The 25,249-nt window shown below is 39.1% G+C and overlaps 1 protein-coding gene across 2 annotated transcripts in view; it reads left to right on the top strand.

Moving 5' to 3' along the window:
- Window positions 1–1,481: 1,481 nt before the first annotated feature.
- LOC134344005 (palmitoyltransferase ZDHHC2-like) overlaps window positions 1,482–25,249 on the top strand; it is a 91,899-nt gene continuing 68,131 nt past the window's right edge. The window contains exons 1-3 of one of the 2 annotated variants that reach the window (XM_063043053.1): window positions 1,482–1,819; window positions 18,534–18,560; window positions 19,860–19,954. In XM_063043053.1, coding sequence (XP_062899123.1) covers window positions 1,696–1,819; window positions 18,534–18,560; window positions 19,860–19,954 — 246 coding nt within the window. In that variant the 5' untranslated portion in view covers window positions 1,482–1,695. The remainder of the gene's footprint in view (window positions 1,820–18,533; window positions 18,561–19,859; window positions 19,955–25,249) is intronic. The other variant, XM_063043054.1, reaches the window with a different exon arrangement.

Here is a 25,249-nt window from a genome sequence, read left to right as displayed (position 1 = left end):
TTTTTTTCTTCTGGTCAGCACTGTACAGCACGGAAACAAGCCCTTTAGCTAACCTTCTCAATGCTGACCATTCATCAACATTAGCCAGCCTTTGTCCTGTCCTTTTTATGTCTTGCCAATTTAGGTGGATATTTTTTCAAATATAGAGTACATGCCACCCAGGCCACATGTTCCAGATTCCAACCACCAAGTGGAGGAAAAAAATCTTCCTAAAAGATCATTCAGAAAGAAGAATTTTCCCCTTACCTTAAACCCATGTTCTCTTTTTTTTCCCAAACACCTCCATTACAGGAAAAGATTTCCTACTACCTGTTTGTCTGTACACCACTTGTCATTTTGGGTATCACTATGAGGTCGTTATTTGGCCAAAACATAACTCCTGCAGGCGACTTTCACATTGATGTGAGGTTTACATACCTGAATATTGTTTCCGAGAGTACTTAAAAAAGTTACTGTGCTCTGACAGTTCAAATGTTGTTTCAGAATGGCAGGAGGTCTGTATTTAGATACCCGTCTGGGATGGTTTATCCTCAATGTGTCTGTATACTCATTTTAATAATAAACTAGCTGCAAGAAGATAGTCATCTAAAAATTGCAGTCTGATAATTAAACCATCAGACCATGTCCGAATCAAGACAGCACGGCAGCAAGAACAGTTTGCTTTGATGAACTACACTCAATAATGCATTCATGCTGGGATAGCAAAACTATCCAGTGTTGCATCCTGGAATTGCTAAGTACTAGTTTGTGATCCATAAAAAGGGGTCGTCCCAGTAGACTTTCTTCACATAATTATTGCACATACAAGTTCCACAAAGCTATACACTAAGAATATAAAGAACAAATGCATTAGAGGTTCTTCTTGCCCATCACTATATAGCTCCAAGGTCTATTACAGTTTTTCAGCAGAAATTCACAACTCAACCCCTACGCACTTTGAGATTAAAAGGTCAACCACGATCTCACAGAATGGTGGAGTATAAAGGGGAACAAATTGCCTCCACGTGGTTAAATATTCAAACACTAATATATACGTTATACATTGAATTATTATGATACTATTTATAATCTTGGTAAATGATTAAAAAGTGCTGTAAATTCCAACATCTGCGGATTTTCTCTTCTTTGTGAAGCGCTATAAATATTCTTCATCCATTTGCAAAAAGCCATTATGGACATACTATTTCTCACAATTTCTTACAAAGTAAAATGAGGCATTCGAGCCCAAGCCAGCTCTCAATGCAATTCCATCGATTCTACTCCCTCTCGCATGCCTTATCAACTACACTCTGAATTTGTTACCAGTAAACTTAAGCAGGAAAAAAATAGTGGCTAATTAACTTATCAACCATGATTTTGTTTCTAATAATCAGAAATGTGTCCGTATTGTTGCCAATTTTTAAGAGAATATGCTCTTACTTTAATCATTCATTTGCAGTGTTCACTGCTGAAGCTTCCACAACTTGAAAAAGGGAGAGACTTGTTAAATGAATGTATTTTGTGTCTGCCCTGGCCATGTGATGTCCGGCGCACCCGAGTTTACGGTCCCAGCTGACAGCGCTAAACCCCGCTTGCGCTTTGCGGTGTGAAGCACGCGTCACGGTGCCGGGCCCGGCGCTCAGTCTCACGGAATCGGAGCGCACAGCGGACGCCACCACCGAATTGGCGAGAAACTGCGCTCCCTCTTGCGAGAAGATGGCGCCGTCGCGGTCCCGCACCCTGAGGAGGTGCCAGCGAGTCTTGTACTGGGTGCCTGTCCTCTTCATTGGGCTTATCGCCTGCTGGTCCTATTACGCCTATGTCATCCAGCTGTGTGTAGGTAAGCTGTACCAGACGGAGCTCCTCTTGTCTCGCTGGTATACCGAGAGCAGCCTCGACCAGCGGTGCTACACCCTCTCAGAACTCCAGCCAGACAGCTGCGCCCTACCCATTCTCAGGTGTCGCCCACCCCTAATCCTAGTCCGTCCCCGCACTCCCACCCGCTCTCCCCTTATCTCACTTCATCCCCTCATCTAGCGCTCTCCTCAAATGCTCGAGATTTTTTTCCAGGATTCTCTTGCCCGCTCTCCCCGTGTGTCTCCGAACCGAACCTCCTGCTTTCCCCGACTCTCCTACTCTGCGCCACAGACGCCGCTCTGCTCGCATTCCTACCACTCCCCCGTTCTGTTCTAATTCCCCCGAGCCTCTCTCACCCCCTCTGTCTTCTCCCCAGCCTCTCCCTTTCCACGATGTTTTGTTTGTAAACAGGCGGTGGCACATCACCATTTTGAGTGGTTGTGACCAGAGATCCCATAACCGATCACGGAACGTGTGCCATTTGCATTCGGTGTCTGTGCAGAGTAAAACAAAGTCCCAATTAACGATGCAAAAGCGAGATACAAAGAACGTTCTTTTAACTGTGTTACTGTTATTCACACATGAAAGAAATCAACGAACAAAATCGGTTTTTTTTTCTGATTTTCGTTAATCACGTTTTAATACAGAATAGCTATCATGACAGTTTGGGCGGGGTAACGATGCAATTCTGGATACTGTAAAATCCCATATAGACATTCGTTTCGAATTAAACTAAATTGGAGATGATACCAACGCAATATGTAGAGCTTCAATCTAAAGAAAAGAATACTGTCACTTGAAAGAAAACTCGGTGATAGTTGAGTGGTTGCTAATGCCGCATAAGTATATGTTTCTAAGACAAAACGTAAACATGATTTTTACTTGGAAAACTGCATCTTAAAATAGTCAGGTTGGAATGGTGAATAAAATCGGTGCCTGTCTCATGATCAATTAGACTACATTTAGAGTGTCTCAGATACTAAGCGTCTCATCCAGAGTGAGAACTAGATGCCAAACCAATAATCTTGCATTGTCTGCCAAGTTATATACGAATACATCTTTGTAGCAAATGAATATTTTGTGACATGCAAGTTACATACATACGTCATATTATAGAAAATATATATACTCATTGTAAAATAACTTCTGAAATTAAATAGTTAATTTGGTATTCTCTATTTGTGGTAGATATTGTTTCACAATAATGGCTGAGGTACAATGTCCATTTAATGTATCATAAAATGAGATGTTTATTAACTAAGAGTACTGTTGTATGTGTTTTGCTCTAAGTTTTAGAATGCTGGATGAAATTAAACAAACTTGCCAATCCATAAGGGCTCAACAGCACTTAAGGAAGAGATGTATTAGTTTAAGAATGGTGCGATATTATGAAGCTGGTAATTTTATTGTTTATTTTCAGCATTTACGTTTTAAGTTTTTGTTTCTGAAGTGGCATGCTTGGCAGTTTTATTGGCAAATAAAACTAGGCAGTTTGCAGATTCAGATTTACTCTAGCTAGTCTATTGTTCAGAAACTGCAAATACTCAATTTAGGAATAAATAATGTATCAGAAAAAATGGATTTTTATGTGTATATATTAAGTTTTGAACAAGGATCCAGAAACTTTTGTTCTGTATAATTTTGTTTTGTATAAAGGCTAGCACCCAAGGAGGAGTTGGTAAAAATGCACTGTTGCATTACATTGTTTGTGATGTGCAGTTGTAGCAGCATCTTGTGGCTGAACTGATCACTGCAGAAATGCAGTACTAGGCAAAGTAGTACATGCAGCTACCCACTGCAGTCAGGTATTCTTCTAGCTTATTTCAAAATACATTAGTCTTGAAATTGAACAAATAGCTCTATAACACGGTTTTTTTCATCAAAAAGCTACAAATAGCATATGTAGTCTGTGATTTTTATGGCCTCAGGACATCGCATAATGTTTCATGGTAAGTCTAGTCACTGCTACTGTGTTGTAAACATTGCAACCAGTTTGTATACGGCAAGGTTTAATATTCAGCACTATGTTGTACAACAGTTGGTGTTGGTTGTCAGATAAATGTTCATCAGGATGTCAGGAAGGCTCCTGAGCTCACCTTTCATCACTACCACAGGATATTAAACATCTATCGGAGAGGGCATACATAATCTGAAAAAGTGGCACTTTTCCAAGGAGCACCAGACCCTTCAGTGCTGTACTGAAATGTCAGCTTAGGTTTGGCAATAACCAAGCAATACGTTAAACTTCTGCTTGAGGCACAACAATGTCATTTATGATTTTGAGGAGATATGTTTTGTGCAAGGAGCACTGAAGGTGAATATATTTTTATTGTAGTGTCATAAGCTTTGAGGAAAAAATGTGGTATTCAAAGCAGAAAAAGAATCAGTGAATTATGTCTGCAACTTTAATAAAGCTTAAAATGGTTTGTTACATATATTAAAGTCCTGGATGAAAATTAATAACTATTTGGGACATTGCATGCTTGACCTTTTCCTAATAGTTACAGTAGATGGGGTCCATTACTTTTGGGTCAAACCTGCAATTGATTTCTTGCAGATTACAGGCACGTAGAATGAGTTTCATCAGAATCAGATGATAAAAAGAACTTCACAAATTGCATTCTCCACAAACCGCAGGAGACCCTAGAGAAGAATCAGGATGCTGTTAGTACCAGCTGGTATCAAAACATTACAAATTTACAAGTGTGTGTTACATCTTGGTAGTGTACAAGCAAATCTTTAACTCATACCCTTGTCTTTGGTAGATCATCAATGACATACAAGTGTGAGGTATTGCACTTTGGAAGGACAAACCAAGGTAGAACATACAGGGTAAATGGTAGGGCACTGAGGAGTCCAGTAGAACAGAGGGATCTGGGAATACAGATACAAAATTCCCTAAAAGTGGTGTCACAGGTAGATAGGGTTGTAAAGAGAGCTTTTGGTACACTGACCTTTATAAATCAAAGTATTGAATGTAAGAGTTGGAATGTTATGCTGTGGTTGTATAAGGCATTGGTGAGGCTGAATTTGTAGTATTGTGTACAGTTTTGGTCACCAAATTACAGGAAGGATATTAATACGGTTGAAAGAGTGCCGAGAAGGTTTACAAGGATGTTGCCGGGGCTTGAGAAACTGAGTTACAGAGAAATGTTGAATAGGTTAGGACTTTGTTCCCTGGAGCGTAGAAGAATGAGGGGAGATTTGATAGAGGTATATAAAATTATGATGGGTATAGATAGAGTGAATGCAAGCAGGCTTTTTCCACTGAGGCTAGGGGAGAAAAAAAAACCAGAGGACATTGGTTAAGGGTGAAGGGGGAAAAGTTTAAAGGGATTATTGGGGGGGGGCTTCTTCACACAGAGAGTGGTGGGAGTGTGGAATAAGCTGCCAGATGAAGTGGCAAATGCGGACTCACTTTTAACATTTAAGAAAAACTTGGACAAGTACATGGATGAGAGGTGTATGGAGGGATATGGTCCGGGTGCAGGTCAGTGGGACTAGGCAGAAAAATGTTACGGCTCAGCCAAGAAGGGCCAAAAGGCCTGTTTCTGTGCTGTAATGTTCTATGGTTCTATGGACACTGCTTGGAATATTTTGGGACTTGGTATTAGAGTCAGAGTATTACAGTACGGAAATGAGCTGAAGTTCAAGTACATTTTTTATCAAAGGATGTATAAATTATACAGCTTTGAGATTTGCTTGCTCACAGGTTGCCACAAAGCAAGAAACCCAAAAGAACCTAATTAAAGAAAAAAAACACAAATCATGAAAATAATTAAGCGAACAGCAGCATTCCGAACCAAAATTGAGATTTCAGATCTGAACCCCAGAGTAGGCCCAAAGCCTCGCTTATCAGTTCATCATATTAGCAGACATAGAGCACAGCAGCCGGGGCACTCTTCATAGCCTCAGTACCATAGAGATGACCATCGTGGGGAAAGAGCAAAATCAGCTCTTGTCCTGACTGATGCCTATCTTTTCTGGCTATCTGGGCCGGTATTTAAATTGTCCAAACAACATATTGTACCTCACACTAGGACCCAGACACTGCTGCAGTGAAAGGCTCCAGGCCTAGACCACGCTGCCCAGTGACTCGCTCTGGGCCCAGATTTTGTCGCCCAGTCTGAAGCCACTCTCAGGCTCTTCAAATCAGCTCAGCGCCCATAGCGATCCGACCTCGCTCTCGGGCCAGCTGCACAGGCATTGGAACTCCATTTGCAATGATTCTGCAACAAACCATCTCAGCTCATTCCCCAAACTCACCTCGCCCTTTCACTGTTTGCGGCGATAATTTAACATAACTTACCTCAGCAAAGGTATTTTTAGTTGGATTTCTTAAGCTTTTTGACAAGCAGGAAGCTGTCACACACGTTTGGCCGTGCCATCTTAACCGGAACTCTGGCCCAACTGACCACAGCATCCTCCCTGCTAGTCCTGGTTGCCCACATTCAGCCCGAAACCCTGTCCCCTCCATGTTCCTATGTAAATGCCTCTTAAATGTTGCAATTGTACACACTTCGAACACTCTCTCTGGCAGCTCATCTCAGGCACTTGCTATTCTCTGTAAAGAAGCTAAATTTAAGTTCTCTTTTATATCTCTCCCTTCCTCTCTTGTATCTGTGCCCTTTCATATTGAACTCGCTGATCCTGAGGGAATAAAATAATGCCGTCCACTCTATCCATAGCACTTTTTATATTTATTGAGGGATTCATTTATACTTAGCTCCTTAAGTACAGTGTACTTTTCCTTACCAAAGCCTCAATATTTCTTGTCAGCCAAGGTATCCTGAACTTGGTATGCCTACTCTTCACTCTTACAGGAACATGTTCCCGCTAGACTCTTGATAATAACCGTTTTAAAATCCTTCCACTTGCCAACTGTTCCTTTGCTTTTAAATAGTCATCCAGTCAACCCCAGCTAGATCCTGTCTAATGCCGAAATGTTGGCCCTGCTCCAGTTCAGGACTTTAACCTCTGGACCTGTTCTATTTTTTTTGCATAACTATTTAAAAACTGAAATAAACTGTTGTGATACATAGATGCTGCTTTATTTAAACAAGTCCTGAAGACTGTACATATTTTAGAAAAGGATCAGCCATGATTGAATAGCAGAGCAGACTCAATGGGCCTAATGGCTTAATTCTGCTCCTCTGCCTGATAGTGTGAAAACAGAAAACTGGAAGAGCTTAGGTCAATTGGCATTTGCAGTGGCAAATAGTAAAAGTCGACATTTCAGGTTGAGGTCCTGCATCACAAGTGAAACAGGAAAGATTGGCAGTGTATAACAATATGGTGATGGAGGGGAGGGGAGGGGAAGAAGGCTGGTAGGTGAAAGGTGGAAAGGTGGAGACCAGTGAGGTGGGAATGATGGGCAGATGGAACTGGGAGGAGTGAACAAAAGGCAAATAAAAGTGGGTTGGCAGGGGGTGTCGGAGGAGAGCACTGGGTGTTGGTTACCTGAAACGGGAAAATTCAATATTCATTCAATTTGTAAGCTACCCAAACTGAATAGAAAGTGTAGTTCTATTTTTGTTTGGCCTCTCTACAGTGTCAGCATTATACTGGCAATCTTTTGTTCCTTCTCATGTCTGATACAGGGCCTCTGCCCAAAATGTTGATCTGCATCTTTTGCCTCCAGTTGCTGATTGACCTGCCAAATTCTTTCAGCATTCTGTGTTTGTTCCAGATTTCAGCATCTTTTCTTTCTCTCTCTCTCTCTCTCTCTCTCTCTCTCTCTCTCTCTCTCCCTCCCTCTCTCCCTCTCTCTCTCCCTCCCTCTCTCCCTCTCTCTCTCTCTCTCTCTCTCTCTCTCTCTCTCTCTCTCTCTCTCTCTCTCTCTCTCTCTCTCTCTCTCTCTCTCTCTCTCTCTCTCTCTCTCTCTCTCTCTCTCTCTCTCTCTCTCTCTCTCTCTCTCTCTCTCTCTCTCTCTCTCTCTCTCTCTCTCTCTCTCTCTCTCTCTCTCTCTCTCTCTCTCTCATCTTCAAGTGCATGCACTTTTAAGTTACTAAAGAACTATCAGAGAGAAATTTATTTTGTGGATCAGGTTGGTGATTGTTTTACTTTTTTTGTAACAAGATGAATGTGTAACAAATAAAAACCGAAAATACTGCAGACACTCAGTGGGTTGGGCAGCATCTCCATGAAGAGACACAGTTAATGTTTTAGGGCTGATGGAGGGTTGTGGATCAAGAATGTTAACTCTTCTTTCCACAGATACTGCCTGAGCAGCTGTATGTTGGCAACATTTTCTGTTTACATTTCAGATTTTCAGCTCGTGTATTTTTGGATTTTTCATTACCTGCAGCAGACTATGATGTTTGCCATGCCAGAGCTTTGCATGGTAAATATTGGATTCAGTGTACTATAAATATGCTGTATACCAGCGCAGTTCCTCACTTCAGCAGCTTTATGGGGTGGAGGTGGGGGTGCAACTCAAAGGTGAATAGCTACTCAACTGTAGAGCAGTAAATGATTTAAAATACAAGCTTTCTGACCATCTTGACAGGAAAGCGAATAAACATTTCCTTTCGCTCATATCATCAAACAATTTTATTCCAAGATTCTCCCTGTTCAGGACTTGCAGGTCCATCCCATACATTGTTCAATGTGAAGATTTTGCCTTTCACTGTGAACTTTTCTGATGGTACCTCTTGGAATATCCTGGTTTTTTAATCTTGGAAGAATCTAATTTACCTGGACTGGCTCTACCAGTATTTTTTTTCTCATCTGACTGTTCAGCTGTAAATCATTTGAAAGGTTATTTAATAATTTAAGTCTTAGTACCTGAATTTTAATTTCATGATGAATCATCATGCACAGGAAACTTACTTGTTAGCATAAGAGAAAACATTCTGTAGTTTTCCTGGATATTAGTCCAATTTCAATGTCTATTTCTTTTTATTTTCTAAATTAAGCTTGCTTTACAGTAATGGAGATTTGATCTGGCATGGACCTCGCGATCATTCATTGCTGTGAAATGGAGCATTTACTTGTTGCCATGGTTACAACTAATTCTGAATTCAACTGTATCACTGAGATTTTTTAAACAAGCTCGATCAGTGGAGAAGCAATGCTCATTAATTTTGCATGAAGTAAACTCTATATCATGCTCTTACCCTTATCTTTGCTTCAGTAAATCCTCATTCTCATTGTCAGAAAAAAACAAAAGAGCTGGTTATTGACTTCAGGAAAGGGGTGATGATGCATATGCTCCTGCCCATATCAGTGGTGTGGAGATTGAGAAGGTTGATTACGCTGGCTGCCCCAGGAAAGCTGTTGGTATTATCAGAGACCCCACCCAACCCAGACAGTCTCTCTTTTCCCCTCTTCTGTTGGTCAGAAGATACAAAAGCATGAAAGCATGCCCCACTAGAGTCAAGGACAGCTTCTATCCCACTGTCTACCTTGTTATAATCTTTTACTGCACTGCACTTTCTCTGCAGCTGTAACACTTTATTCTGTGTTGTTACTGTTTTACAATGTAATGCCTGAATGCACTGAGTAATGATTTGATCTTTATGGACAGTATGCAAGTCAAGCTTTTCACTGTATCTCGTGCATGTGACAATAGTGAATGTACACTTCTAATGAACTAATTTTAGTCCATTACAGACCTCACCTTCAGCCTCTGAATTATAATTTGAAGTGTATGTATTACAACAAGTATAATCATTCATGTCTAGATATGGCTGAATCGTATTCAGCACTCACAAGAGTGAAGTTCCTTTGTCAGAATGTTTACTATTCTGTGAACGTTGTAGAATGCAATGAGTGTTGCTTTTCCCCATCATCAGGCATCAACTTGAATTCATGTTCATGGAAGACCAACTTGTGAGGAACTCTGATTTCATTTTCACTGGGATCTAGCCTTTCATCCTTGATTCTGTATGTCTATCTGTCCTTTGCTGCTCTTCTGAAACCCATCTTTTTAGCAAAGCTCTGTAATATGCACACATCGATTTCTGGTACTTACCTACTGCATATGCCTTTTAGTTTTTGTTTGATTCTGTTTCTTTGAGGTGCCTTGGAAAATAATACATTTAATTTGCATAAAAATAAAATTGTTATGATATATAGAAAAAGTGTTTTGTTATTTTTGGATTGCTGTGGAATAGTTTGAAGTATACCAGTACTTTTAATCCATCTGAGTATCAGTTTAGATTTAAGTAAATCAGTTTGTTCCTTTACACAGCAATTTAGTTACACTAAGCTAGTCCAAGAGCAAATGAACAGAATTAAATAAAAGTAAAAAGCTATTATTTTTGTTTGGCTGTGGAGATTCAACAGTGATATGGTCTGAAAGTAGCTGTAGCCTAAATTTTTATTTCCAACACCACTTTGTGCTTGACTAATTTTGATTATTATATGAAACAGCAATCTTTAATCAATAATACTCACTATTTCTTGGACTAGATTTTAAACAAAACTTAAGGCAAGCTGTTTATTGATTACAGCTCGGTTTTTAATATGATCATTCCCTCAGTGTTAATCACCAAGCTTCTGGGCATCTGTACTTCCCTCTGCAACTGGATCTTTGACTTCCTCATTGAAAGACCACAGTCCGTACAGATCGATAATAATATCTCCTCCTGTCAGTGTAGGCACACCTGAAGGATGCATGCTTAGCCTACTGCCCTAATCATGCCAGTGGATAAACACAGCTTAATGCCATCTATAAATTTGCGAATGATACCAAAGCTGTTAAAATCTCAGATGGTAATGAGGAGATATGGAGGAGAGAGATAGACCAGGTGGCTGAATGGTATTGCAGTTAACGTCAGCAAGACCAGGGAATTGATTGTGAACTTCAGGAAAACACACCAGTCTTCAGAGTTGGAAAAGGTGAGCAGCTTCAAGTTCCTGGGTTCCAACATCTCGCAGGATCTATCCTGGACCTAGTACATTGATGCAGTCCTAAAGAAGGCCACCAGTGGCTCCACTTTGTTAGAAATTTGATACGTTACTAGAGACTTCCAAATTCCATACAGATGTACAATAGAGAGTATTTTGACGTTTCATATCATATTCTGGTATGGACGCTTGAATGTACAGGATCGCAAGGGACTACATAAGATTGTAGACTCAACCACTCCATGAGTACAACCCTTCCCACCATAGAGGACATCTTCAAGAGGCGAAAGCTCAAGAAAGTGGCATCCATTGTTAAGGACCCTTAACATCTGGAACATGCTCTCTTCTTATTACTACCATCAGTGAGGTGGCACAGGAGCCTGAAGACCCTCACACAACGATTCTGAAACAGCTTCTTCCCCTCTACCTTCAGATTTCTGAATGATCCATGAATTCCATCTCATTGTTTGTGTTTTTTAAATTTATTTTATAACTAATAGTAACATTGTAACTGCACTGTACTGCTGCCATAAAGCAACTAATTTCAGATTATATAAGACTGTAATAATAAACCTGGTCTGATTCTGATTTGGAAAATTTCTGGTAAATAAGCAAATCCTAAAGTGTTTCTCTTTAAGCGTTGTATGTCCTCAATGTTGGCAGTTGCCATGGAGATCCAGGTCATGTTATTCCAGCTAATGGGAGCGTAAAGAGATGAGTTGCGTAGAAACTGAAGGGTTCAGTCACATGTCTATAAATCATTGTCAACTTTGTATTTAAAAGAAATGTCTGAAATTGAAGTCCAGTAAATATACATGTGATTAACAGTAAAGCTTTGTAAGAAATTTGGAACAGTATCTAATTACTTAAAATGTGCTGTTTTAAACATGGTTTTCTCAGGTATTCACAACTTGTAGTAAGTGCCTCTATTACTCTGTGTGTGTGTGTGTGTGTGTGTGTGTGTGTGTGTGTGTGTGTGTGTGTGTGTCATCATGCGTGACAAATGACATTTTCTGCCCTTCTATCGCCGAGTTTAGAAAGGGAAGAATTTTCACAGTTGTACTGTTTCTGAGGCCACACATGGGGTATTCTGCACAGTTCTAACTTCCTGATCTAGGAAAGGATATACTAACGTTGGAGGCAGTCTAGAAAAAATTCACTAAGCTCATTGCTTGGATGAGAAGCTTTTTTTAAAAAAAAGATCTTTATTCTTCACTCACAGGGTTCAATTGCAATGTTTAAGAGAAGTTTGGATAAGTACATGGATGTGAGGGTGTGAGGGTTATCGTCCGGCTGCAGGTCGATGGGACTAAACAGAATAACAGATTGGCATAGACTAGATGGGATGATGGGCCTGTTTCTATGCTGAAGTGCTCTGTGATTCCCCAATTTTGGAATTCAGGAGGATGAGGAGTGATCTTACCGAACCACACAAGATCCTAAGGGGGCATGACAAAATAGATGTAATGGGAGAGTTTTGAACAAGTGGACATAGTTACAAGTTGAGGGGGTAGTTGTCTAACACGGAGATGCATAGGTATTTCCTCTTGCATATGTTCGTGGATCTCTGCATTTCTCCCTCCAGAGGGTTTTGAACATGGAAGAGACTTAAAGAGGAGTTAGATACTGAATTGAGAACCATGGAGAGAAGGGAAGTTAAGCCCTGGGGCAGATCATCCATGATCATTTCAAGCATTGGGTAGGCTAGAGCGACCAAGTGGTTGACTTCTTGTACTTTCTGGTGCTCATACCATCCCGTGGTACCTACAGAACCAGGAAGTGAGGCTAGATTGAAAGAATCTTACCATAAAATGTACTTGTGACATCTAATGACATCTAATTTTGGGCACAATATTCATGCACCTCATTCTACATTATTATGATCCCTGCAGCACATGATAAAGTGAATCACTTGGTTGAATGCATACAGAAAGACAGGTAGCTTGCAATAAGCAGGTGAGTGTCATGGAATGCTAATGTAACACCAGACCTCCCAAACTAGGAACTTAAATGCGCAAATTACATAGTACAAGTCACACACAGGAAACCCCCAAGTTTGATCAGTAGGTCAAACAATTTCCCGCACCCTTCCCCACCCCAACCCACCTATATTATATAATGGATTCTACAAATGTGTGTGAAGCAGGGAAGAGTGGTTTATATTTTGTGTGACTCAGGAATGGAGTCACATGGTCTCCTGTAAGGTGACAGTGACAAAGGTTTCCTTTTTCCAAATATTGGTTCTGTGTCGTGGTCCCACTAAACCTCTAGCACAACTTGGAGGAGAGCATTTGAATGCAAAGCCTCTGTCTCCATGGAGCAGGGTGCACAGTACAGGTTTGTAAGACCCATCTCCAAGACTTTTTATGATGCATTGATTCTCTGGCTGTTGAAGGTGTAATGTAACCAGCTGCTAGGAGTTTGGAAATTTTAAAAAAATCACTGCAGTTATATTACACCAGCCACAAGCCCGTGTGTAGGCTCCTATGACTATGTGTATGAAGGTCACAGTGCCCTTCAATAGGGCCTCCAAATTATTGTGCATGGCATTATAGATGGTTTGCATCTTTCTTCTGTATTCTTGATTTGTTGGAGCCCTTCTTCTCAAGAATGAAGAAATTCAGATCTGCCCCAGATATAAAAAAGTATTGGGTGATGTGGATTTGCTGTGACACAGCTGGTGACCCAGGTGCAACCATGGCCTCTGGTACTTTGACATTCCCCATGTGATCACCGGCTGTGCTAGCCTCTCACGCCTAAACCATAGCTTGGTTAGTTATTATCCTCTTTACATTGCCTTATGGTGTAAATGAGTGGTAGAATCTGAGGGAAATTGATAAGAATGTGGGGAGGATAAATATGAATTAATGTGGGATTAGTATAAATGAGAAGTCATTTTAAATTGGGATGAAGATGGGATTAAGGGCCTGCTTCTGTGGTGTATGACTTCCATGGCGTTGTGTGACTTCCATAAAGGCTACTTGGATATATTGACTCCTGAAAAAACTTACCATTTTTGTGCACAGAAAAATATTTTGACATAGTTTCACAAGAGAAAATCTGCAGATGCTAGAAATCCAAACAACACACATAAAATGCTGGAGGAGCTCAGCAGGCCAGGCAGCATCTATGGAAAACAGTACAGTCGACATTCTGGGCTGAGACCCTTTGGCGGGACTGTCATAAGTTGGTCTTCCATGACCATGAACGTGAATTCAAGTTGTTAGATCAATGTTCAAGTTGGACAGTAAAATGTAATATTACCCAATCTTGCATTTTAATTTAATTTGAGAAATTAAAAGTACGTATGTGCTGTAGCTTGTATTTCTTGTTAACTGGATCTTAGATTGACTTTGGGAGTTTTAATGGATGTTTAGGTTTATTGATTAATGGACTTTAAAGTAAGCTGCCGAGTGTTGAAATGATGATGCATTGTGATAAATAATCTAAGGAAATTCGAGCAACAATATATCAAAATGCTGGAGGAACTCAGCAGGCCAGGCAGCATCTAAGAAAAGAGTACAGTCGACGTTTCAGGCCGAAACCCTCCAGCAGCTTGTGTGCGTTGCTCGGATTTCCAGCACTTGCAGATTTTCTCGTTTGTCTAAGGAAATTCGAAACGTTTTTAGACTTTTTCTACATGCAGTAAATTTTAAATGTAGGTTAGTTAAATGGAACACTTTGAAGGTTGTTTTACTATGCATTGAAACATCAATATGGGGCTTATCATGTTACATTGTGATTGTTTAAGTAGCAACTGGTCAGTCAAATTCCGGTTATTTGGGCCATCGGTTAATCAGTGCAGCCACTTAGTTGGACAAATCTTAAAGAACAAAGGCTGATTGCGAAAATGGCCGGTTCCCTTTGTTTATTTAGGACACTATGCTGCTTAATTGGGAGACTTGCTGAACAAGTTTGAACTAGCATCAGTTGCGAGGACTTGTGTAGCTGATAGAGTCTACTCCATGCTTAGAGCAACAGTTTTTAAATAGTGTCAGTTGCATGTGCTTGCGTTCAAAATGCAGTGATATTTGTCACTGATAGTTGGCAAAGAATAAGCAGTAAGACAATTCAGAACTGTTTTGCTCACTGCGGTTTCAAGCAATGCAGGAACAGCCAGGAGTGAAAATGAAAATATTTCAGTATATCTGCCCATTATATACACTAGGTATCTATGTTGATTTTCTTCATTGCATATCCTGGACGAATTCTTCTGTTGATAACCATTAGGAACTAATACACAGTTTTATAGTACTGTAGTACTGTTGGTTCTTCTCATTTAAATACATAATTTGTTAGTTTGCCTTCTTATACCTTTTTAACTATTTCCACAAAACTTAGGCTTATCGAGGAAGCCACTTAATTGGGCTAAAATGCACTAGTCTCGATGTGTTCCAATTAACCAAATTCAGTGTGTACGTATGTATGTGTGAAATTGATTAAACGTTGTGATTCATTACATTCAACAACATAAACCCTTATTGTTCAGATTTGTTTGAAGTTGTTCAGTGATGGAAAGGCAATTTTGAGGTTGTATTGCAGGAGGTTATTTGGCAATGCATATTAGAAATTTGGGTCTAGGTTGTGCACAACTTTCTTCCTCTTCCAATATTTTTATTAATTTACATATAAGAATACAGAGCACAGGAAAAAAATATATATATATCAATACATTATACTAAATGGCATATAAAGACTCCTTACTCTATATTCATACAGGTTATTTAATTCATAGCATTGAAATATAGTAATTTTATTATATAAAAAAAATTCTAACCCAACTACCAAGACCGAAGCTGATTAGTAAAGAAAAGAAGGAAAAAAAATTAGTCATCATCTGTGCTTTAACAACAAATATCAGAGGTTTTGATAATAATTCAGAAAAGGTCCCCACAATGTTTGAAAGTCTTGACTAGATTCAGAGATTGAGCATCGAATCTTCTCTAAGTTTAAACATGACATCACATCATGTAACCATTGGGTGTGAATAGGAGGGACCGCATCTTTCCATTTAAGCAAGAGTGTCCTTCTGGCTACAAGGGACATAAAAGCCAAAATGTGCAAGTCAGATGACTCCAAAATAATATCCTTTCCTCCAACAATACCAAATAAAGCGGTCAAAGGATTAGGCTTAAAGTTTACTTTGAAAAGTATCAAGAACGTTTGAAATACTTCTTTCCAATATTTTCCAAGACTCGGACATGTCCAAAACATATGAAGGAGTGAAGCTTCTCCATTATTACATTTATAACAATACGGAGATATATCTAAATAAAAACAAGACAACTTATCCTTGGTCATATGGGCCCTATGAACCACTTTAAGTTGTAGGAGAGAGTGGCGGGCACATAACGATGAAGTGTTAACCAATTTTAACATTTGATTCCAAGTTTTCTCAGAAATTGAAGTCTATAAATCTTGTTCCCAAAGATTTTTAATTTTATCTAAAGGAACACTTCTCATTCCAAGTAACATATTATAAATATTAGATATAGATCCATTATAAAAAGGTTTCAAATTAAAAATTACATCTAATAGATTCTTATCGGACGTTTAGGAAATGTACTTATTTGAGACTGTAAAAAATCTCTTATTTGTAGGTATCGAAAAGTTGGGTTTTGGGTAAACTATATTTAGTTGACAGTTGTTCAAATGAAAAGAGACTTCCCTCTACAAACAAGTCCTGAAAGCATTTAATACCTAATCTATCCCATTTTTTAAAAGCCGCATCAATCATAGAAGGTTTAAAAAAATAATTAGAAAAAATGGGACTCAAAAGAGAAAATCTCAATAAGCCAAAGTATTTTCAGAATTGTATCCAAATTTTCATAGTGTGTTTAACTACCAGATTATCAGTAAACTTACTAGAAACAAAGGGAGTGAGGATCCAAGAAGAGAAATAATAGAAAATTTATTAACAGCTTCTAAAGAAACTCACATCGGGCAATCCTCACGATTTATGTAATATAGTCAGAATTTAAGATTTCTTATGTTAACTGCCCAGTAATAAAATCTAAAGTTTGGTAAGGCTAATCCTCCATTTTTTTTTATCTTTCTGAAGATGAATTTTATTTAATTTAGAATGCTTATTCTTCCATATATAAGAAGATATAATAGAGTCAAGAGAATCAAAAAAAGATTTAGGAATAAAAACCGGGAATGCCTGAAAAAGTTATATAAATTTAGATAATATATTCATTTTGATAGATTTAATTCGACCAATCAGCGATAACAAAAGAGGCGACCAATTTAATAGTGTCCTTTTTACGTGATTCAATAGGGTAAGAAAATTTTCTTTAAGTAGACACTTACAGTTTTTAGTGATTATTACACCTAAGTAGGTAAATTGGTTTCTTACAATTTTAAAAGGAAGGTTAGAATTTGTTGGTATCAAGTTGTTCAAAGGGAAAAGTTCACTTTTATATAGGTTTAATTTATAACCTGAGAACTGGCTAAAAGAGGAGAGTAAAGAAATATGAATCTGAATATTTATTATGTTGAAATCAATAAAATAGATAAGGTCTTAGAGATATAAGACCCTAGAAATTGAATAGTGCCAGGAAAATCTCTGCCTTTTATACAAATTTTGAGGCGCAGAGTTCTCATTAAAAGACCTTCAACAAAACTAAAATAATTATTTTCAGATCTTTACTAGTTACTATACAAAGTAAAACTGATAAAGAAGATCTCTGTGACATCAGTTGTTTTTAGTTGTAAGTGGAAGCTGTCAGCAATATCTTGCATCTTCATGTCCTTCAAGCTTCTAGCATCAGTGGTTGAACAGCCCTGGTCAAAGGACTGTATGTGTGTACTAAAGCAGCTGTGTTCCAAATAAAATGTGCAGGAAATGAAAAGCAGCAGATGCTCTAAGTCTTAAATAAAGCAGAACATTCTGAAAATATACACCATTATTTGTGTTTATTATGCTATTAGGGTAAAGACAGCCGTGGAATCATTAAGACCTGTCACCTGATTGAGATCATGCAGAGCTGTACAGTCATCTGCCTGTACTCTACAGAAATTACTCACCCTAGGCTACTCAGGCAGCACCTTCCAAACAAATGACCTCTGACGATAAGAAGGACAAAGTTAGGAGGTGTAGAGTTCGGCTCCATTTGCAACTCCTCAGCAAATGAAATTAGTCTATGCTGATCAGCAAGACCTCAAAAACATTCAGGCATGGGCTGGTAAGTGGCAAATACCATACATGCCACAAATGTATCAGACAGTGATTATCTCCAAATGAAATTCTATCTACGTGATGTACCATCAATGAATGGCTGCAGAATGTCATATTTACAAAGAGAAAGTTCAAACTGTGGAATAAAAGCTGAAAGTCAGGCAGCAGCTATCAAAATAGAACAAGTCAATATTTTAGTTCAATAACCTTTCTTCAGAATGGTTGTGTATTCCTAATGCTTTCTGTTTTCTTGTTAGGTTCTTAGTATGCCCTACGTTGCCTTCAGATGGTTTTATATTTTTCATTTTAAATTTTAATATTATTCTCTCTTCACAATTTCTTAATCCATTATCACTTTTCTGTGTTTAACTTGACTATTTTTGTCATTTCTTCTCTGCCTTTTCTTTGATTCTTCCTGAGTCCAAAATTCTCCTCAGTTAAGTACATAGAATGTGGTCCCTTGACACTCCATGTGCTGTCAGCAGCTTGTCCTTCCAGCAACTTGCAACGTAAATAATCTTTGAGGTAAAGGAAAAGCTTCTAATGATGGGTGATGCATTGTCCCAGCAATCTCAAGACCAAATATGCAAGAATTAGGTTATGGTACATACATTTCATGCTGTTTTGGCTTTTCCTAATTTATCTCTTTTATTTTTCTTTTTAGTATCGATGAAAAATATTGGAGAAAAAGGTGAGAAATTCATACACAATTGCACATCAAAAAGGATTCAATGACTATCGTAAAGTAATTCCAGAATTTACATAAAACCCTCAATGGAATGGGACAAGTTCACGTCGCAGATTTATTAAGCATTTATTGATTATACGGTCCTTTTAAGGAAATGGAAGGCATTTATTGATTATACAGTCCTTTTAAGGAAATGGAAGGTACATTGAAATCCCATGCAAACTCACTCCAGTTCCACAAGGCTGCATTTACATTCAACTCAATAGCTCCTCTCTGCCTTTGTCACAACCCCACCTTCACCCCACCGCTCTCTCCCCTGCCCCCTCCTCTGCTTTTTTCCTAAAGATTTATGTAGGTAATTATATCCATGAATTAATAAATACATTTTCTTGCATAGATAAACCTCGCTACAAAATAGGAAAGCCTTGCTTATAATATTCTACGGGCACATTTCCAGTTTCTTGGCATTTATATTTGGTTTTGCTTTAACTATTGAACCAGTTGCAAGCCCAACAGATCACACCTTTACTGGTTTTATTCTACTGAACTGCACCGTATTTCAGTAGATATTTTATAGCTCTCAAAACAACCTTTTAATGGATTTAACGTAAGTTTCCTCATAAAATTATGATCTGTCTTGCATGATGTGCTTGACGTGTGAATAGGTACTGTGGGGCTTACATATATTGCAAGAATGCTCCTGCTATAACACAGAACAGAACAACAGGCAGAAGAATGGGGCAGTTCGCTCCTCAAGCCTGCTCGACTGTTCAGTGAGACTATGGCTGATCCACTCTCGCCCTGAACACCACTTCTTCACCATTTCTTTTGGCTTCCTTGTACTTCCATGCCTGTCTGCCTGAATCTAGTTATCAATTAGAGAGAAGGCATGTAAATAGAAGAAGTGTGGATGAAATAAGTCCTAATATTGCTGGGAAATCTCCTAACTATTGAAAGTTTTAACAGGTTTCCATAACTGTTAGTAAGGTTGACTAATCAGAAATGAAAATTTGGAGGCAGGTTTAGAAGTACCATTAATTCATAAGCTTGTGGGTATCAGGTAATACTTAATGGTTTGTAGCACAATTAAAGTTTGCCTAGAATGTAAAGATGTATTTATTTAATTTATAGTTGAAAAGATTTTATTTTCACTGGGTATTTTGGGGAAAAAAAACTATTATTTGTGCTTGACAATGGTTTTAAACTTCATCTCCGGATAATGTCATAATAATACAGAAATAAAGTGTAATGTTTAACATCAGGTGGATAATACAGCATTTTTTGTGATCTTCTTTCTTCTAGTTGTCTGTTTGGTATTTTACCATTTACTTTTCATCATGTTTGTTTGGTCGTACTGGAAAACTATCTTTACAAAGCCAATGAATCCGACTAAAGAGGTAAGCATGAATAGGAAATGTTGTTCATCTGACGAATTTTATGCATTGGTTCTGCAAATCTGTCATGCTATTGCTGTACTTGCAGAACATAGAACAGTATAACACAATATGGGACCTTCGGTCCACAATGTTTTACCATTTTTTTAATCTAGTCCTCAATCAATTTATTCCTTTCCTTCTACACAGCTCATAACCCTCTATTTTTCTTCTATCTATGTGCCTATCTTAGAGTCTTTTAAATGTTCCTAATGTATCGGCCTCTACCATCAGCCCTGGCAGTGCATTCAAGGCACTTTCAACACTGTGTATAAAACAAAAGGTACCTCTGACATCTCCCATACACTTTACTCCACTCACCTTAAAAGGATATCCTCTGCTATTAGCCATTGCTGCCCAGGGGAAAAGGCACAAGCTGTCTACTTTGTCTGAGCCTTTTATAATTTTATACATCTGTATCAAGTCACCTCTCATCCTTATTTGCTCCAAAGGGAAATACTCTAGCTTACTCAACTGTTCATCCTAAGACATGCTGTCTTATCTGTACAGCAGCATGGTAAATCTCCTCTGCACTCTTCCTATTATGAGGCCACCAGAACTGAACACAATACTCCATGTGTGGTCTAACCAGTTTCATTGACTGCAACTTTACCGAGAAACTCTTCAACTCCAATCCCCGACTAATGAAGGCCAACACACCATACACCTTCTTAACCACCTAATCGACTTGTGCGGCAACTTTGAAGGATCTGTGGCTACGAACTCCGAAATCCCTCTGTTCTTCTATGCTGCCAAGAATTCTACCATTCTGTATTCTGCCTTCAAGATCGACCTTCCGAAGTGCTTCACTTCACACTTCTTCAGATTGAACTCCATCTGCCATTGCTCAGCCCAGTTCTGCATCTGTTTCATTGTAACCTTTGATAATCCTCTACACTATTCACAAAGCCACCAACATTTGTGTCATTTGCAAACTTACCAATACACCCTTCCACTTCCTCATCCAAATCATTTATAAAAATCACAAAGAGCAGGGGTCCCAGAACAGATCCCTATGGAACACTGCTGGTCACTGATCTCCAGGTTGAATATCACCCTCTGCCTTCTATAGGCAAGCCAGTTCTGAATCAACACTGCCAAGTTTCCATGGATCCCATGTCTTTTGATTTCCTGAATGAACCTACCATGGGGAACCTTTTCAACTGCTTTAGTAAAATCCATTTACACCACATTCACTGCTGTTGCTACATCAATTTTTTTTTGTCACTTCAAATAGTTCAATCAGGCTGATAAGGCATGGCCTGCCCTTCACAAAGCCATGCTCATCCTTAATCAGACAATGCTTCTCTAAATGTTTATAAAATGTTCTCCAAATGTCCCTAAAGTTCTTCTCCTTTAGTTTGCCCACCACTCTCTATAACTCCCAGAATTATTTCTGTTTGCCTTCTTGAAGAAGGAGACAATATTTTTCATCCTCCTGTGGGCAGCGATGACACTAAGATTATCTTTAATGCTCCAGCAATCACTTCCCTCGTTTTTGTTGTAACCTGGGGTATATTCCATTCAGCTCCAGGGACTTATCCACCTTAATATTTTTCAAAAGCTCCAACATTCCCTGTTTCTTAACCTCGACATGTTCCAGCATATTAGCCCGTTCTACTCTGCCCTCACATTTGTCAAGATCCCTCTCACTGGTGTACACTGAAACAAAGTATTCATTAAGTATCTCCCCTCCCTCTTCCCACTACAGACACGTTTCCCCCTTTACCCCTCAATGGGTCCTGCCTTCACTCTAGTCATCCTTCGTTTTTCACATACTTGTAAAACCCTAAGAGGTTTTTCTTAATCCTCCTTGCCAATAGCTTCTCATGTCCCCTTCTAGCTCTCCTAAGTCACATCTTAAGCTCCTGCCTGGCTACCTCATAACTCTCAAGAGACTTCTCTGCTTCATAAACATTAAGGATGCATCCTCCTTCCTCTTGACTAAAAGCTCCTCCTTGTCAATTGTAGTTCCTTCACCCTGCCATCATTCCCCAGTCTCAATTGGACAAATCTGTTCAGAACCCCATGCAAGTGTTCCCACATTTTACTGTGCATTTTCCAGAAAATATCTGCTCCCAATTTATGCTCTATAGTTCCTGCCTTATACCCTCATAATTAGCCCACCCCTTTCCCATACTGCCTGCTCCTTGTCCATGGCTATGCTAAAGGTCAGGGAGTTCACAGAGTTATGGTCACTGTTTACATAATGAAAAGATACACATTTTGATCTTTTGTGCATAATCTTTTTGCTGGATCCATTCTCTAATTCCAACCATATTATACCCATCATTGCAATTTTTCCATGAATCAACTCTACTCTATTAATTTACAATACAACTAATTAGCATACACTAGGAATTGCTCTGGTATATTCCAGGGAGAACCATAGGGGAACATTTCTGTGTGATGGTGTCAGGGATTCTGTGAGTCTGGTGAAGGGTCGAATCTCAAATTTCATTTGACAGAATGTGGCTTGGCCAATGAAGGAAAATCCCAAACCTGGGGATTCACATCCAATGGACATTATCAGCAGATAAAATTAAATGCTCTTCCTTACAAAGAGGGTCAGAACAAGGAAGGGTCTGGATGACAATGGGATACTTCGTTTTAGGACTGAAAACCTGGTGACTCACATGGTCATGTAATAATTTAGACTCTAGTCTCAGGTTGCCGACATGCCCCCATGTCGGCTACCTGCAGAGTGTTATATGGCCAGCTCCATCATGGTCAACGCTCAGCTGGAAGGCCAAAGAAGCGCTATAAGGATCAGATGAAGAATGCTTTAAGGAAATGCAAGATCAGACCCGAGGACCTGGAGGAGGTTGCTGCTGACCGTACCACTTGGCAACAGCTGTGTTGGGACGGGGTTCGTATTCTGGAGATGGAAAGAACAACCAGAAGACAGCAGAAGAGAGCCAGGAGAAATGCAGCCATGGTTGCCACCACTGCTTCATATACATGTCCCACCTGCAATAGAGCTTGTGGGTCCAGGATAAGACTGTATAGTCATCAAAGATCTCACCGTTAAAGGAGTGGACGTCGTCATTGGATTTCGACGGACAACCAAAGAAAAAGAGTCTCAGGTTACTAAAAATGTATAGTGGTTGTACTCAAATTAAAGGATCTATTTCTGATCTCTCAAAACTCCAGTAGCTTAAGTGGCAGAGTTCTTCAGGGAAGGCCCAAACACCATGATGCAGCCCTCTAGATTTCTACTTCTGTATTTAAAGGCAACAAGAGATACCACCAGCATAAAGTGTAGTCGTTCTCAGTGTGCAAACTGCTGATGAGGCAGCAAATGCTTTAAGACTTCAGATAATAATGAGTAGGTGTACAGAGAGGAGATAGAAAGCTTCGTGACGTGATGCCATGCCAAAAACCGAAACGAAAGAGCTGGTCATGGACTTCAGGAAGAGGGGCAGTGTAAATGCTCCTGTTTCCACCAACAGCGCTGAGGTCAAGAGAGTTGAGAGCTACAAGTTCCTCAGAGTGAACATCGCCATTAGTGTGTCCTGGTCCAACTATGTTGACGCCACAACCAAGAAAGCTCACCGATGCCTCAATTTCCTTCGAAGTCCGGATAAATTTACCATGTTTGCTTTCATCATTACCAATTTTTATTAATGTACCATAGAAAATATCATGTCCAGATACATCATAGCTTAGTATGGCACCTACTCTGCCCATGACTGCAAGAAACTTCAGGGAGGGTGGACACTACTCAGCAAATCAGGGAAAGTAGCCTCCTCTCCATGGGCTCTGTCTACGCTTCTCACTGCGACAGTAAATAAGCCAGCATAATCTCTCTTCTCCCTCCTCCAGTTCAGGAGAAGATACAGAAGCCTGAAAGCACGTGCCACCAAGATCAAGGGCAGCTTCTTTCCCATTGATATAAGACTATTGAATGCTTACCTAGTACGATAAGCTGGATTCTTGACCTCACAGTCAATCTCATTGTGACCTGGTACCTTACTGTATACTTCATCTGTACCTTGAACTTTATTCTGCACTATTGTAATTAATTTATCTGTATGGATGATGAAAATGGCAAGTTTTCACTGTACCTCGGTACATGTGACAATTAAAAAAACAACTTACCAGAGCAACTCCAGGTCAGATTTAGTTTATTTGACAGAGAAAAAAATGTGAAAAATTTGTCAAGTTGTTTATTGAGAATACTTTTCTTAAATGTTGCAGGAGATCTTAATTTGTTTTTCATGTTTATAGGTTTAAAGCTCTTTTCTACAGCAAAAGAGGAGAATCGGACCATTGGCCTTTGTAAATCTTTAGAAAAATATGCAACTTATTTCACTAAAGGATGACTGTAAGCTTGATCAACCATGTTGGTTTTAGGACAGTCTTAAAAGGAAAAAGAGGAATTGAGATTTCCAAAACTTCGGACCATAGCATCTGAAGTCACAACAATAGATGGAGGAGCAATTCTAGTCATTTAATTTTCACTCAATTAGCTGCATTCCATCTCACTTTTCTATTCATTCTATATAACTCTGCCAATGTTTAACCAATTCTTTTTCCCTTTATCTTTTGGTTGTTGCTGGGCTAGCGTTTGTGTTAGAAATAGTAATGGTTGCACTTTGTTAATGTGGAACTGGTACTGTAGCTTTTACTCACCACCCATGCAATTCAGTGAGCAAGTCAGCAGATTTGGTATTGAATTCCCACAGAACGTGTGAATTATAGGAATCAATCTTAGTTGTTCCATTGCTTTGCTTAAAATCATGATTCTTAACATCTTTATCTTTCATTATGTGTATAAATGTATTACTATTTTACAGTTTTCCTATTACTATAACTTGTATATATTTCAGTTTAATATACTTTGTATACTTTTTATGTTTGGTATGCTCTGTTTTTAATTTTATCCCCTTAGATTAATTGATACACGGAACAATACAGCACAAAACTGTCCTTTGGCCCACAATGTCTGTGCCAAACAATGATGCCAATTTTATCTGACTCACTTGCCTGCATATTGTACATACCCCTTCATTCCATACCTGTTTATTTGTCCATCTGATTGCCTCTTAAGCATTGCCGTTATATCTGCTTGCACCACCTCTCCTAACAACACATTCTAGGTACCTACACTGTCTGTGTAGGGGTAAAGAAAATCTTGCCTTGTAGATTTTCTTCAAGCTTTCCCCTTCTCTTCTTAAAGCAATGCTTACTAGTTCTATTTTTTATCAAATGTTGTCCTTATTTTAGGATTATATTTCACATTTTACACTCTTACTA

The sequence above is a fragment of the Mobula hypostoma genome, chromosome 3 (assembly GCF_963921235.1).
Source record: "Mobula hypostoma chromosome 3, sMobHyp1.1, whole genome shotgun sequence".
NCBI lineage: Eukaryota > Metazoa > Chordata > Chondrichthyes > Myliobatiformes > Myliobatidae > Mobula > Mobula hypostoma.
The sequence above is the reverse complement of the archived record's forward strand: the minus strand, read 5'-3'. Positions and strand labels throughout refer to the sequence as shown.